Source organism: Monodelphis domestica, chromosome 3, assembly GCF_027887165.1.
Source record: "Monodelphis domestica isolate mMonDom1 chromosome 3, mMonDom1.pri, whole genome shotgun sequence".
Lineage (NCBI taxonomy): Eukaryota > Metazoa > Chordata > Mammalia > Didelphimorphia > Didelphidae > Monodelphis > Monodelphis domestica.
The window spans coordinates 381,565,402-381,581,765 of NC_077229.1; the positions used below are offsets into that span (position 1 = coordinate 381,565,402).

The 16,364-nt window shown below is 35.2% G+C and overlaps 1 protein-coding gene across 12 annotated transcripts in view; it reads left to right on the forward strand.

Annotated features, from left to right (window-relative positions):
* CTNND2 (catenin delta 2) overlaps positions 1-16,364 on the forward strand; it is a 1,175,163-nt gene that overhangs the window by 659,409 nt on the left and 499,390 nt on the right. For all 12 annotated transcript variants that reach the window (XM_001364153.4, XM_016431422.2, XM_016431423.2 and 9 more), the window contains one exon: positions 9,916-10,088. In XM_001364153.4, the coding sequence (XP_001364190.2) occupies positions 9,916-10,088 (173 nt within the window). The remainder of the gene's footprint in view (positions 1-9,915; positions 10,089-16,364) is intronic.

Sequence of the window (16,364 nt, forward strand, 5' to 3'; positions counted from 1 at the left end):
TGAAATGAGCTTACGGGCTTTCCACTTGTTCTCATGGCCATGGCACCTAGAGATTTGTCCCAGGTGAAGGGATGAATGATGACTTTCGTGAATTATTGTTTCTAGTTGACTCGTCTTTGTAATTATTTAACCTTAATGTAGAAAATAATGTCAATAAACATTTAAATGAAGTACCTACTAGATATTATATTTTAATGCTGTGGGTTTTTTTAAGCCCTTACCTTCAGTCTTAGAGGGCTGAACAATGGGGATTAAATGACTTGCCTATAATCACACAGTTAGGAAGTGTCTGAGACTAGATTTGAACCCAGGACCTCCAATCTCTAGGTCTGGCTCTCAATCCAATAAACCATCTAGCTGCCCCCTAACCCAATTATATTGCACACGCTTTCATCATTATGTAACAATTTTCTTCTTTCATTGGTCTTTTAAGAAGTGTCAGATTATGCACTGAGATGGTGGGGAAATTACTTAATCCCTTTGTTTCCGCCTCCATGTCCTCAGGGGTCATTGAGAATAGTGGAGTTGTATAAGGGGGAAAATGAAATGATTTATTTGACAGCCTCTTAGATCTAGACCTTCAATGTTAATTGTCCAAACACTTCATTTTATGTACTTCAGATTGAATTTCTTAAGACTTAGAGAAGTAAAAAGACTTGTCCAAAGTCACATGAGGAGTTAATTGAATCAGCATATAAACTCAAATCCTCTGAGTAAATCCAGTAAGTACTCTTTGCATTGCCCTGAATTTAAAGGGAAAACAGGCCTTAAGCAAGATACTATATTCAGACCGCAAGTCCTTAATTTGGCCCAGGGAAACTATAGAAAAGATATAATACCATAAATATGGTTAAAGAATAGCTTTGTAACCTCCACAGAGCCATCTAATTATTACTAAGTGCCTTGAGACATTTTGCCACATGTTCAGTTTAGACAATAGGCACTGCATCTGTGGGACAGATGTTACAGCTAAAACGACCAAAATGGCCAGATTCAGACAAATCTTTGAATATGTACCAATATCCAGATTGGCATTGTATATGGAGTATTGGATTTCAATGAAGGGAAATTTGGTTTGAAATTCTGTCTCTAACACTGGCTGTGACCAAGGGAAGAACATCCATTACACTCTCTGAACCACATTTTCCAAAAGGAGGACACAATTATCCAGGAAGATGATTGCTATTATTAGCCCCACTAGACCAATGAGGCTGCCAAAGATTAAGTGATTGAGGTGGGATTTGAACTCAGGTCTACTTCTGTCCAGATACAGTGCCCTATCCACTCTTCCAAAAGCAATGGTGCCCATGTAAATATATATGCATGTGTAAACATATACATAAAATAATGTATATAAGCAGTTTTATAAATATTAAAATTTTATATGACCCAATTTGAGGATGATGTTATACCCAAGAGCATTAGTTGGAAACTGCCTGGTTGCACATTGTTGGATGGAGGTTTATCTGATCTATAGGGTAACCTCAATTTTATTTTTTGTACATGTTGCTCTTTAGAATACTGGTGCCATAATTAACCATAGCTAAACAATGAGCAAAGATAAACATTAAAAAGTCAACTCCATCCCCTCAAAGAATGTAGATCCTACTGGGTAATGCAACATGTAAACAGATAAGAAATACCACATAATTGGAATGTGGAGGGAGACCTAACACTGGAGGAAAGAATTCCTCTCGGAAATCACAGCTGAACTGATTGTTTAAAGAAGCTGTGGATTCCAAGAGGGAGAGGTTAGGAGGATGTTCAGAGACAGAATGGTGAGTTTAGAAAAACAAAGTGGACCGTGTTGTCCAGAATGTAGAGGGATTTAAGAAGAGTAATGTCAACTAACCCTGGGAGATTGGTGTTCTATTATGAAAAGATTTAGATATCATGTTGTGACGTTTATGTTTATTCCTAGGTGCAATAGGGAACGCTTAAAGATTCCTGAGCAGGAAAATGGCATGGTCAGACCTTTCTTGAGGAAGATTTTACTTTATCAAGAGGGAAAAGACTGTAGCAAGGGGAAATAACTAGGATACTTATTTCAGGTGACAAATAATGGAAGCTTCAAGGATGGTGATTGTGTAAATTTAAGAGTGTGGATGTGAAAGTTTTTTGAAGAGGGAGAATCAAAATCTGGTTGATGATTTAAGTAATAGTAGAATTACTGACTAGTAGTGATTTTAAGTAACAAAATCTGTATTGATCAAAATCAATCAGTGAGCATTGATTAGGCACCTAGTGTTCCTGCCAGGCACTGTTCTAAGCACTGTGAATACAAAGAAAGACAAAAGATGGTCCCTTCTTTCAAGGAACTCAGAATCTAACGATCAAATTAATAATTGCTTCCTGAAGAAATGCAGTTTTAATTATACCAGGACTAGCATTTTTAAAGGGCATATACTGTGTCTTTGAACTAAATTCTCTTTTGAAGTTGGTAAAATGATCATGTCAGCATCATGTAGTGAGAACACCGATAGGTTCCCAAGGTAATCTTACAGCTATAATTAGAAAATGGAAAAATGAATTAACATGCAAACTGCACACCCTAGAAGCAACAGCAGGGGAAGAATAGGCATCTGTTTCAGGATGATCAATAATTTAAGCACACACCTATCTATCTTGCTCTGTAGTGGCTTTTGTTGTTGTTTAACATCTGTGTTTTGACCTTATCTTATTAAAGTTTTAAGTAGCCTTGATTGCCTGTTTCTATACAGAACTGAAGTATCATAGTAAAGAATGGCATTCAGCCAGGGCACACCTTTAGTATCTCCTTTCTTCTCTTGTTTTACACCTACTATATCAACAGTAGGCATGGAGACTCACTCCCCAAAAATACTCAAAGGAAAGTGTTAGGGACAGGCCTGACCCAGTAGTTCTCTGTTTGTTCAGGTTTGATACTCTTATGAAATGAGGCACTTGCAAGACATTACAGTTAATAAAAGGTGCTTTATTTTCCCCTAACACAGCAAGGGCAAGCTAGAATGCTGCAGCGTTACTGAGCTTCTGTAGTTGCAGCTCCCCTTGATTCCATATGGAAGCATGTCCAAACAGCAGGTCAGGTAGTGTTTAAATATTCAACAAGTCATAGGACACCTCCAATGCACATAGGTAGTGCCCTTAAGGGACCAGGAACAGTATCAAAAGGCAGGGGCAATCGGATCTTGGGAATTGCTTTTTTTTTTCCTTTTAAACAAAATAAATATTTGTGAAGAGAAATGGGATAAACCTTAATGTATTCTTGAGACATAATCCCTTGGGAACATTTTAGTCCTTTTATGGTTCAAGAATGCTTTGACCTTTCGATTTAATTAAATAATCATTTGTTAAATGTTTACTTTGTGCCAAGCACTGTGCTATGTACTTGGGAGATTATGATCAAAAAATTCAGATTCCTTATCCTCAAGGAATTCACACTATAGTGGAACAAAATATATGTCCCTAGATAAGTAGAAATAGAGGAATTTGTGGGGAAAGAGAAAGCACTTGGGGGAGGGAAGGTACAGGTAGTCGGGAAAGGCCACTAGTAGCAAATGGTACTTGAGCAGAGTCTTCAAATTACAAGAGGTAGAGGTGAGCAGGGAAGGAGTCAAGGGAGGCAGTCTGTGCAGTCACAGAAGTACAAGATGTGATGCCTTGTTCAGGGAACAGGTTGTCCAGGCTGCCTGGAACTTGGAGTGTGTGAGTTCCAAGATGTCCTCATTTATCTCTGGGCGACCAGAGCTATCTCAAGATGATATGAGCTGAGGCTAGCCCAAGAGAGCCAAACTCTAAAGTTTACGGATCATCAGCTACAAGATAATTTGGCATAATGGGAAGAGTTCTAACTCAGCAATTAGAGGGCCCAAGATCCAATCCCAGCCCTGGGATGTTTACTACTTGTGTGATTTTGAGCAGGCTCACAATCTCTAAAACTAGGGGCTTATGATTTATGAAAGGCTGGAGTTGGATAGTTGGCCCCCGACATCCCTTTTAGCTCTGGATTTGTGGCCCTGTGGATGCAGCAAGTTCAAAATTAAATCAGACCCGTGAATTAGTCTTCTCAAATAACTGCTATGGTAGTCATAACTGCTTAAAAGGGAACACAAATTTATTTGTATTAAGTACCTTATACATATACCTCATTGTAAAAAGTTTAGGATGTTTTGAAGTTGTGTCATTCAATATAATAATTTTTTTTCCATTTTGGAACAGATTATACTCATCTTAAATCCTCACACCTTACAAAGATGAAGGCAGGTAGCTCAGCTGGCAGTGGATGATGTGAAACCTTTGGTTGGGATCTCCATATTAACTATGCAGAGAAAAACTGTTGCTTGCTGTCAAACTGTATCCTCAGCCTCAGTCATTGACCACTAAATGGTTGCAATGGGCAGGAAAGGTGAAAATAGGATTAGTGCATTACAGCCCCAGGACCAATGCTAGGAGAAGAACTTGGGCTTTATGCTTTACTGGTGGGATTGACAAGAGAGGGCCTGGGGAGGATTTATTTTTTTATTAATATTACAAATTTTGTGTCAATAGAAATAATCCCCTTTGGAATTTAGGAGTGAAATTGACCAATTCTACAATGATTCCTAGTAGGACCATTTATGTCGTATACTATCTTTTAAATCATAATTGTACTCATTAGCAGAATAAAACTTGCAGATATTTAGGTATGTCTCTTACATAGCATCAGGAACTTCCCCAGGATGACCACGGTGCCATCTGAGGACTTGACTTCTTTCTTCCTTCACCTTTCCATTTCTCCTTCTCCTTCAACAAAGATTCTGCTGCTGCCAGAGAATCATCCTCCTCATTCTTAGTGTCATTTTGCCAGGAAGCTAGTTGGCAATAGGCCTGTAGTAGGATGAGCTCTGGGAGAGAGGAATGGGAAAAAGAAAACAGCCAGATTTGGCCTAGCTCTCAATTTTTGCTATCTTACTTAGAAGGAAAGGAAAAGTTCTTCCTTATTTGGAGGAAGAAAAAGATATAAAGATTTCTGCTATATGGTCAATACTCTATAATCATAATATTCTACATTATTCTTTATCCCTAATCAACTGTCATTGCTTCTTCCTCCAAAGACCCATCTTCGCTCTTTATTGTCACCCTTTCCTGGTCATTTAGCTTCTCCTTTTTGGGATGCTATCCTTCCCCCACCCCCATCCCATAGTTTTTAGTTGATTGGAGCCACAATCAGTGGTTTAGAAATTGTGAAATCCCCATATCTCCCCATCCAGCAGATGGAAAATCATGTGGGAAATGTGTTTGTAGCATCCTGAATATAATTCCAAATTCAAATATTCACAGTTAGGATAGTTTAGTAAAATACATTATATGCTTTTTAAAATAGCATTTTATAAACAGGAATATGAGCACAATCACCAGATCTAACATTATTTGGAAGAGAAATGGAAAACTGCCTTGAAAGTTTTACTAACTTTGCCATTGAACTTTTGGAATAAAGTTAAGAGTAACCTGATAAGAAAAGAGCTCTAAAACGTAGTGTCAGAGGATAGGGTTTCAAATTTAGGTTCTTAAAGTCACTTGCTTTATAACCCTAGACAAGTTGACCTTTTTTAAAGACTATTTCTTCTTCAATAAAATGGCTATAATTATGTTGGCACTACTTAACCCATAGTGCTACTATGAGAAAAGTTTCCTTATAAAACATAAAATTCTACAGAATTATTTAAACTGTTGATATTTATTAGAGATATCCATAAAAATAAATTAGCCAGCCTAGCTAACCATTCAGCTTTTTAATCCCAGAGGCCTCATAGATTTTGAAATACCTGTGCTCTTTTAACTCTAATTATTTTTTAAATCACTCAGTCTTTTATGGAAAAATCAATAATATGCAGAAATATAGCAAACAGCTAAGTAAAGCAACATGTTCCATTCAAGTGGATTACTTTTAAGACCTCAGCTCTTTTAATGAATGATTTTGGGATATTCTATCTCCCACCAACCATGTTTTGCATTGATTAGGAATAGGTCTAGACTGAGTGAAAAGACAAGTCCTCCACTGCCCAATGTGTCCTACCACTCTTCATCTCCTCAGTTCTTAGCTGTTCCTCATCATCCAGAGGGCACAAAAGACATTCTGCTGCTTGACAAAGAACAGAAAAGAAAAGAGAATGAGAAGAATTCAGAGGGTTTGACTCAGTATTAAAGATGTTTAGAGCTGGAAAGAAACTTTTAGTCAACTCTTCATTTTTGGATGAAAAAACTGAGACTCAGAGACATTTGTGATTTCTTCATGGCCAAAAGAATGTAAGTGGAGGAACTGCTAGAAGAAAAAAATATGCTAGAAGAAAAAGTAGAAATGCAAGTCAAGAGATATGGGTTTGAATCAGTGTGGTACAGAGTGCAGAGGCAGAAAATCCATTTGACTATCAACTCTGCCATTTGTACTTTGTATCATGTCAAGCAAGGTACAGACTTCAATGTTCCTCAATTCTTTATCAACTTTTCCATTCTAAATCTATGATCCTATGAATCCAAGATCTTATATTGTCTCACAATGTGACATCAGGCTGGGTAAATGCACATTTATATAATGCAAATCTGAGCTACTGTTATTTATCATCTTGTTTGAAAGACAACCTAAGCAGTATTTTTTTTCTTTTTTGTAAAATGATTCTGTGAAAGTTGCAATGGATTTCTCCATATAAACTGTATTATACCTAGAAGCTAAATTATAGTGTGAGTTAAAATACAAGATAAATTAATTGGCAATAATATGACCTCATTACAATTCCCTTCATCATTTTCAAAGTTCCAAATGGAACTAGAAGCAAGGAAAATATATAAATCCTCAAGACAATACATAAAATGATACTGTTCAAGTCACCGAAAAATTCTTTTAGTGAAATGTTCCATAAAATGTCAAATTTGGACACTCACCTTGACATCCAGAGCCATATTTTAAGAAAGAGAAATCAAGAATGAAATTATGATCTTAGCCACTTCTTGCTACAAGAATTGGTACTATTGTGTGAAGTATCAGAAATGATGTCAAGGACAGAATAGTTCATGCAAGTACAATTTCTTCCTTCACTGGAAAGTGACTCTTCTGCATTCGGATTGAAATAATTTGAGGAAATTTGCATTGCAAGGTTTTGCTTCAACACTACCCCTTCTGAAATGGTAATCACACTCATTTATGCCTTCTTTTTTGACCTGTTAACGAACATTAAATTCATTTTAGGAAAGGCTATCAGTATAAATCTTTCTTTGTGTTTATATATCCCTACCAATCTATTCTATCCCATAGGTCTATCTCTCTTTGTCTCTCCCTCTGTCTCTATCTCTCTCTCTCACAAGGCTCCTTAGAGCCCATATAGTCCAACACATGTCTGAACAGTAAGTGTCTTTTACAATATCCTGACATACATAGCATCAACGTGGCATCACTTTAAGTGAGAGGCGGTGCATTACTTCCAGGGGCTAACTTTTGACAGCTGTAATTAATAGGCAGTTTTCCTTCAGTCAGGTTGAAAGCTACCCTTTGCAACTTCTCTCTTTCAATTCCTACTTTACATCACTTAGAATCGTCTCTTCTTAAGGTAATATACAGATCAGGTTATGTTACCTCACCATTCAAAAATTGGAAAATGAGGGGATGCCCTTCAATTGGGGAATGGCTGAACAAACTGTGGTATATGTTGGTGATGGAATACTATTGTGCTAAAAGGAATAATAAAGTGGAGGAATTCCATGGGAACTGGAACAACCTCCAGGAAGTGATGCAGAGTGAGAGGAGCAGAACCAGGAGAACATTGTACACAGAGACTAATACACTGTGGTACAATCGAATATAATCAACTTCTCCATTAGTGGCAATGCAATGATCCTAAACAACTTGGAGGGATGTATGAGAAAAACCACTATCCACATTCAGAGGAAACACTGTGGGAGCAGAAATGCATTAGAAAAATATATGCTTGATCACATAGTGCGATAGGGATGTGATTAGGGTTTTGATGTTAAAGTATCGCTCTACTGCAAATATGAATAAAATGGAAATTGGTTTTGAACAACACGTGTAAAACCCAGTAGAACTGCTTTTCAGCTCTGGGGAGCGGGTAGGAGAGACTGGGGGAGGGTGGATTATTAATCATGTAACCATGGATAAGTATTCTAAATACTTTTTAAAAATTGTTTAGTAACTTACTATAGCCTTCCTTGTAAAAGTAAAAAAAAATCCTGGCATTCAAAACCTTCACCATTAGGCACCACCATGGTTTTTTCAGTTTAGTTATATTAGTACTCACTGTGCATTGTAAATATAACCAACCTGAATAATTCCCTGACTACCCAATTAGATCCTTGATCTCACACTCCCTTATCTCAGACATATTCCCAGTGACTAAAATGCTTTCCCTCTCTATCATTTCCTGGGGTTCTATCCATTCTTTACTCAAATACCTTATGATCCAGGAAATCTTCCTTTATCTCCCACTTTCACCATAGATCTCTTACTTGGCCCACATAAAATACTTTGTTTATAATTCTCTAATTCACTTATCATGTATCTGTGATTTAGAGCTATCTATGCCATTTTTCATTAAACTGTGATCACAGTGGGAAACTAGGTGACTAAGTGGATTGAGAGCCAGGCCTAGAAATGGTTAGTCCTGGGTTCAAATCTGACCTCAGACACTTCCTAGCTGTGTGATCCTGGGCAAATCACTTGACCCCCATTGCCTAGCCCTTACCACTCTTCTGCCTTAGACACAATACATAGTATTGATTCCAAGACTGAAGGTAAGGGTTAAAAAAAAATAAAAACAACAAAAAAGAAAACTATGATCTTGAATCCAGGGACAGGGTTGGTTTTTTTGTTTGTTTGTTTGTTTGTTTCATTTAATTTTTTTCTTTATCTTGAACCTCAGGGCTTAACCCACTGCCTAGCATATGGTAGACACTTAATAAATGCCTATTTGCTGCATGACTGTCATCCCTTTATTAGGTCATGGACTTTTCAGAAAAAGGACTGTGTCTAATCTAAACTTCTCATCTTCCCCCAGATTCTAGCATAGTGCTCTGTACATAGTAGTTCCTTAGTGAATGCTTGTTGATTTACTGTTTTTGGTGTAATCAATGATTTCTTTTTTGATGTAATCAATAATTTTAAGTGATATTGTTTATCAACTTTTTTTACAAGTATTCCTAAAGAATATACTATTTTAAATAGATATCATGATAAAAACAAGTAGCCAAATATAATGATCCTTATCTCATCATCACAATAATTTCAGCAATGCTTGTGCTGAACACTATTTCCTATCTGACTTCATTCTGTGTCTTATTGAGATGGAAAAGGTAAGCTGCCAAACTAGTCATAAATTCCATGTATTTAAGTGGGTTTTGACTGCCTTAAGAGTTCCTGATACTTTTAAAAGCTGTCATGCCTGTGGACACTGAAGTGTTAGGTGATCCTTTGTGTTGTAGGAATTATCACTGATTGGTATTCTTTAAGGACTGAGGTGAGATGATTGTTTTAGCTCTCTGCTCATTGAATCAAATCGATATAATTAAGGATGTTTAAATTTAGTCAGCGCATAGTATAGGATATACTTTCAAATGAAGATAAATGTATGTTTATGATAATGCATGAAGCAATAAAATAATTCTTCTTTCAATTAACTGGGCTATTAAAAGTTTTTTTTTCCATAGAGATCAAAATTGCAATTATTTTAAATATTTACTTTCTGTAACTTTTTAACCCTAAAGATATAACTTGAGTCTTAGCATTCAAATCACCTATATGTTTTCATTTGAGTTCTCTAGAATCAAAGACTAGATGATGAGAATTGTGTGTGTGTATGGGATAATTCCAGGCTACTCTCTGTAAATAATACATGTCATTTCTGCTTCACCAATACCCTCACTGACTGCTCTAAATTACTTTCAATTCAGGGCCCAGCCTTCTCTCCCAGAGTGCACTTCAGCTCAATTCCAAACCTGAAGGGTCTTTCCAGTACTCAGCCAGCTACCATAGCAACCAGACCCTTGCCCTGGGTGAGACAACACCTTCCCAACTCCCAGCTCGAAGCAGTCAAGCCAGAGCTGCTATCCAGAGCTTCAGCCAGGTATGTGTCAGAGGAATGCTGTACGCTTAGGTCACACATACATGACTTCACCTGGATTTCTTGAGGGAGAGAGAGGAGACTTTTAAATATTTGTAAATCCATATCCTTATCCATATCTGATTTTTTCTAAGGGGGGAAATGGAAAGGAATATACATTTATTTCATTCCCAATGTGTGCCTGGAGCTATGTTAAATGGTTTACAAATATTTCATTAAGCAAATTAGTAAAGTTGCTACTGAATGTTGTAAATTAAGTTCAATAACAAGAAATGATTATAAAATGAGACTGCCTTACAGAACTAATTTGTGATTATCTACCTTAACCCATCAGCTTAAAATATGCATGTATTATATATGTTACTTTACCTTTATTCATGTTTACATGTAAACTTACAGGCAGCATAAATATGAATGTACACATGTATAAAATCCATCTAATGGGAAATATAGATCAATATTTAATTCCTTAAATTTTGGGGTTTTCCATTATCAATTTCTTAAATAGAATTTTCCCATGAAATTATTACTGATGAAGTTTTTGTCTATTGGGACCATAAATTCCTTTTTTTCTTAATCCGAATTCTTTTACTACATGGTTTTGCATCATGAGGGGCTTTTTTAGGAATTGAAATGTCACATTATAGCAGAACTGACTATGCTAATAGAGACAGATATAAACATTAAATATATACACAATAAATATATACTTATATTCATTGTGAATATATGTATGTATATTTGTGTATGAATATATAGAGATAGAGAGAGATAAGCATACACACATATACAATATGAAGCCCTACGTAGAAAAGAATTTGCAGAATCCACCCAGGAAAAAGAATGTGAGAGAAAAAGAAACATTATTTCCCAAAGTCCAGCTTTGATAAAGCAGATGCATAAATGAATTCATTTTATTACATATAAATGAGTCTAACATAAATATAAATTTGTAAATGAAATAATTGAACAATCTGAAATTGTTTTTACTGAAAGTAAAATTGAACTTTGTTCAGGATGAATTTTTGCTATTAGGCATTTCTTTATTGTGTGTGCAAAGTATGCTTTGATTAAAAGATATTTTGGAGTATTAAGCAAATGGTCAGCAAATGTAATTATATTGGAACTAAATTGTTCAAATAAAATGGCTACTATTAAAACTAATTGTTAGGATGATACAGTAACTACCAATCTGGGAATGTATTTTTAATACATGAGTTATGAAAAATGTTACTAATAAACTTTAATTCAGATTTCTACATTCTATTTTTTCATATTAATACTACTTCACTTTTAAAAAATCTACAAAAACCTAAATTATTATCTGAATTTATGCAAATTTATCAGAATTTTTGAAAAGAGACCAGTATGTGAAAGAGGACTGACTATGTAAAAGGTCTGAGATGTTAAAAAGTCTCTGGTATTTATTGTGAACTACTTCTGGGACCATGAACAAGTTTTCTGGGTCACATTGTCTTCCATCTGTATAACGATAGAATTGAATTAGAAGTTCTATACAGTATCTCTGAACTCAAAACTCTGACTTTTTTTGTCATTTCATATTACTCTCTTCTACATGATTTATTTTTCTTCAAGAACATTCAGTGTTTTTATTATAATAAAATTTCTCTTCCTTCTATTCACTATGTATGAGTGATTGAAAATTTAATGATAAAATTTTATCTACTCTGTAAATAGTATTTTTCCCCTTGACCTCTGAATTATAATTCTCCTCAATTCAGTTGCTAATATAAGCTAATTCACATTGTTTATTTTAGCAATCTGGGCATTTTCACTAGTCCCCTTTGCCTGGAACTTTCTCCTTCTTCATATTAGTCTCCTCTCCCTGGCTAATTCAAGTTTCACAAGTTCCTAACTTCTTCAAGAAGTCTTTCTCAATTCTTTTTTAATATCCATGCTTTACCTCCGCTGATTTTCTCCAAATATATCCATATAGGTATAGATATCTATGTATATATGTGTATGTATGTACCTATGTAACCATATATACTTAGCCATTACCTTGTGACTAACCTGGTAAGCCTTTTGTCATTTAGAAAGGGAAACATTTAGAAAATAAACATGTTTTCCAAATGTGTACTCAAAAACCTTTCTAGCTCAGTAGAAACAATCACATATGTCCAGGGAGCTATTTATTTCCAGGTGTGTGTGTTTGTTTTTCACTGAAGAGGAGGAAGAAGGTAGGAGACAAGGAAGAAAAATAGATTCTTATTGATTGAATAAAGCTCAATAAAAATATGCTAGATGGAGGTTCACACCAACTATGGCTCCACTTAAAAATCATAGGGATTTTACAAGGAGACATATGGTAACAGAAATTCAAAGAGCTTATAATCATATTTGCTCTCATTTCATTGGGTAATGTTTCACATTGGCAATAGACATTAACATGACAAAGATAATCATTTTCTGTTTTGAATAACATTTAATTAAAAAGTAAAACCTTCAGTCATCATTTGAAGAATCTGAGGCCATTAGACAGTGAGAAGCTTCTCCTTGTGGACATTCTTCAAGAATGCTACTGATCATGTAAAGTAGCCCACCATTTCATCCTGATTTTCCCTGGAAATATCTTTTTTTTTTCATTTATTTTTTAACCAGATGGGTCATTTCAGACTTGTAGAAAGCTCCCTCTGGGAAACTTTTTCAAGCAGGATAGATCAACATCTGCTCAGTACCTTAGAGGTATAAAGAACCACCTGGGACACCAAGTTATGTCACTTACCTCATCACCTAAACAGTGTATATTGGAAATAAAACTTGAATCTGAGTCTTCTGGGCTTGAAGCAAAACCTCTGTTGACTGTGTCATGCCACTTTTCTCCATCACAGTATTTTGTTTCTTATGTAGTTCTTTCTTGTTTGTTTTAAAGAAGCAAATGAATAGTTGAACAGCTTAATTTTTATAGCTTACTGGACCATTTTTTCTGAATCTAATAAATTCCTAAGACTTCAGGCATATTTTTAGGTTAAATTCAAAGGGCATCTAATATCACAAACACTTTTCTAAAAGTAGACTATGTAGAAAGTACTCTGGTAGGCACAAAGCATATAAAAATAAAAATTTCACCTGCCCTCAGGGAGCAAATTTATGGTCTAGAAATGAGGTTCAAGCTTTTATAAGCATCCTAAGACATGCAGACAATTGAATAAATAAAAATCTGACTTCCTTACAATTTTTCAAATATTTATCTTCATTTCACAAGGCTGCTTTCCATATGATAGCAAAGGAACTAATAACATGAGTGTTTATTTTTTAATATTAAGCCCACTGATAAGATGAATCAAACCTGTTATGTGGGTAATATGAAGTTAATAGAAACAAGTTAATAGAAAAATATTTTAAGTTCATTTTAACTTATTATTTTGTTAACCTACAGACAGACATTTTTAAAAAGTCATCATATCAATCCAGCAATCAGTGCATACCTTCCCTCTGGTAATGAGGCATTTTAAAGATGTTAGTGATGTAAGTGGAATATTCATAGTTTTATTGATAAAAATGAGAATATATAAAGATGCATCAGATTTTTTTTAAATCTCCCTAGCTTTATTGATAAGGTTTCAGAAAAATCTGTTTTCACCTTGAATGAGTTTACAGTTAGAAATCAAAGTGATATCTTTCAAAAGATTATATCTTTTACATCTTTGCCTTCAATCTGAAAATCAATACTAAGAATCGGTTCCAAGGTAGAAGAGCAGTAAATATGAGGCAATTGGGGTTAAGTGACTTGACCAGTCACACAGCAAGGAAGTGTCTGAGGCTAGGTCCCAATCCAGGACCTCCCAACTCCAAACCTGGCTCCCTATCCTGTGAACCACCTGGCTACCCCAGAATTATATTTTAAAGGCTAAGCTAGTCTTTGTGGCATGTGATTTAACCTCACTAATTCTAAATAGAAACATATGAAATAGAAATTCAAAATGATGTTTTGAATGTGTGTTCATTTTCATTATATTATTTTATGTGCATTTATTTTGCCAAAGTTTGCTTGATGCCTATTGTTTGTATATAACTTCTATTTATACCCTTCCCCATCCCTAATGTCTTCCCTTTTAACAAAAGAAAGAAAAACAGTTAAGCAAAACTGGGCTACAAATTGACCAGACATATTGGATAGCATGTTAGACTTGGAGTTAGGAAGACAAGAGTTCAAATCTAAATGATTCACAATTAGTTGAATCTCAAATTCTTAATCTATAAAATGATTATGATATTTAAAATGTACTTTTCAAACTTAAAAGTACCTATATGCATATATATTTGTATATGATATAATAACATATAAATACATGACTTTGTCAATAATAATGCTGGTAATTAGGATAATAATAAACATAATATTAATATGTTATATTAATATTCAACATGGTTTATAGGCTAGAGAGACGACTTCAGAAGGACAATGAAGGAAATAAGCCTTTATATAAAGGCTTCTTTTTCCCAAGTTTTTGTTCTAAGCCCTGAAAGGTAGATGCTCTTATTATCCTCATTTCACAGTTGAGGAAACTGAGGCAAACAAAGGTTAAGTGACCTGCTCAAGCTCATCTAGATAGTAAGTGTCTTAGATTGGATTTGAATTCATCCTCCTAACTCCAGGCTCAGACCTCTATCCATCTTGTCACCAGCTGCCAATCTGGGCTGATGTCTATCAACCCATCTCTCCTGTCCATGCCTTTGCATAGGTGTTGTTTCCCCATTCTAGAATGAAGATTTTTCCTTCCTTAAAATTTATAGACTGCAGAATTTCCTTCAAGGTTCAGCTAAAGTGACCCTTCCTGTACAGCACTTATTCTGATTTCTTCAGTTGCTAGTGCCTTACTCATACCCTTTTAAAAAAATGGCCGTGTATATATTTTGTTTTTACAATATGCTCTCTCACTGATCCCTGAAGTAAAATGTAAGGTTCTTGAAGGCCTAGACTATTTGGTTTTTGTCTTTGTATCCACAGCACTTAGCATAAGTCCTGGAATATTAGTGGTCACTTGATAAATGCTGGTCATTTGAATGAATGAATTTCATCATGTTTCAGCTATTCTCATTCAAGCAGAATTTCCTCTGGCTAGGAAAGCAAATGTCTTCATGAGAGAGTTTACATTGTTTAACCAGATAAATATATGGGGTTTTTTCTTGGAAAATTATTTGGAAAATTTGGAAAATTATACCAGTGCCCAAAATATAAGTAAAATGATGTAGTAATGGATAGATTTTCAACTCTTTATAGCTAAATCAATATAAAATGAACATAGCCAATACTTGTGTAAATTTTCTCTAAGGAGTGGGAAATATTATCTACCATCTTTACCAGCATAGCCTTCAAGAAACCAGTTCCAGCTTCCTTCTGTAATGAAGTATCTAAATAGGACTGGAGAGGAGGAAACAATGAGGTATCCCAGTTAAAATCATAGCACCTTGGAGAGGAGCTTTTTTCAGTCATGATAATACATACTTCCTCCTTCAATATCTTATTTTGGCATGGAGGGAGCCCTGAATTACACAAATTTAGCTTCGTTTTGGAAAATTCTTCAGAGATAAAAAAAAAAGCTTCCAATAATATGAACCATATTTCTGCTCTCTGAAGACTAAGGTACCTAAATTCAGAGACTGGTCACCAGGTAATTCTTAAGTTAATGATTATTTTGGCTACAACTCTGTTTGAAACTACATAATAAGAAATCAGAGGATCTTTCCATAGAGAACCTGATATAAATGTCAGCTATTGCTGCTTCTGGTGGCTTTCACTTTATTATTTTTATAATCCCAGAGAAGTTGGGACCCATGAAGGTGGAATGAAAGCTGACAGAGGTGAAATCAGAGCCTTGAAGTCCTGGAGTTAAAAATCTGTCTACTAAAGCACAGAGGGCCAGAAATATTTATTAATGGGGGTGTTCACATCAGCAAAATTATGGGTCCTTGGAGTGAGAAAGGAATAAAAGATGATATGGAATTCTTAAGAACAATTTCAGTAAAAAATTGGAAGAGATAGCTTCTGCAGGAGCCCAAACTGGCATTTATTTCTGATTGAATAGCATGACTTGCTAGGCATGCCTTCATCCATTTACTCAGTTTTGGCCTCTCTCCTTAAAAAAAGAAAAGAAAGAAAGAAAAGAGCTTTTATTTCAAATATAATTACAAATACACCATCTGCTACCTTCTGCCAGAGGCCAATGTGCTACTATTTTTGAATGCTGATTGTTATTTCACTGCCTGGAAGAGCAGCACCTGTTAGGTGGGTCAGACAAAGTGAAAGGATAGCTA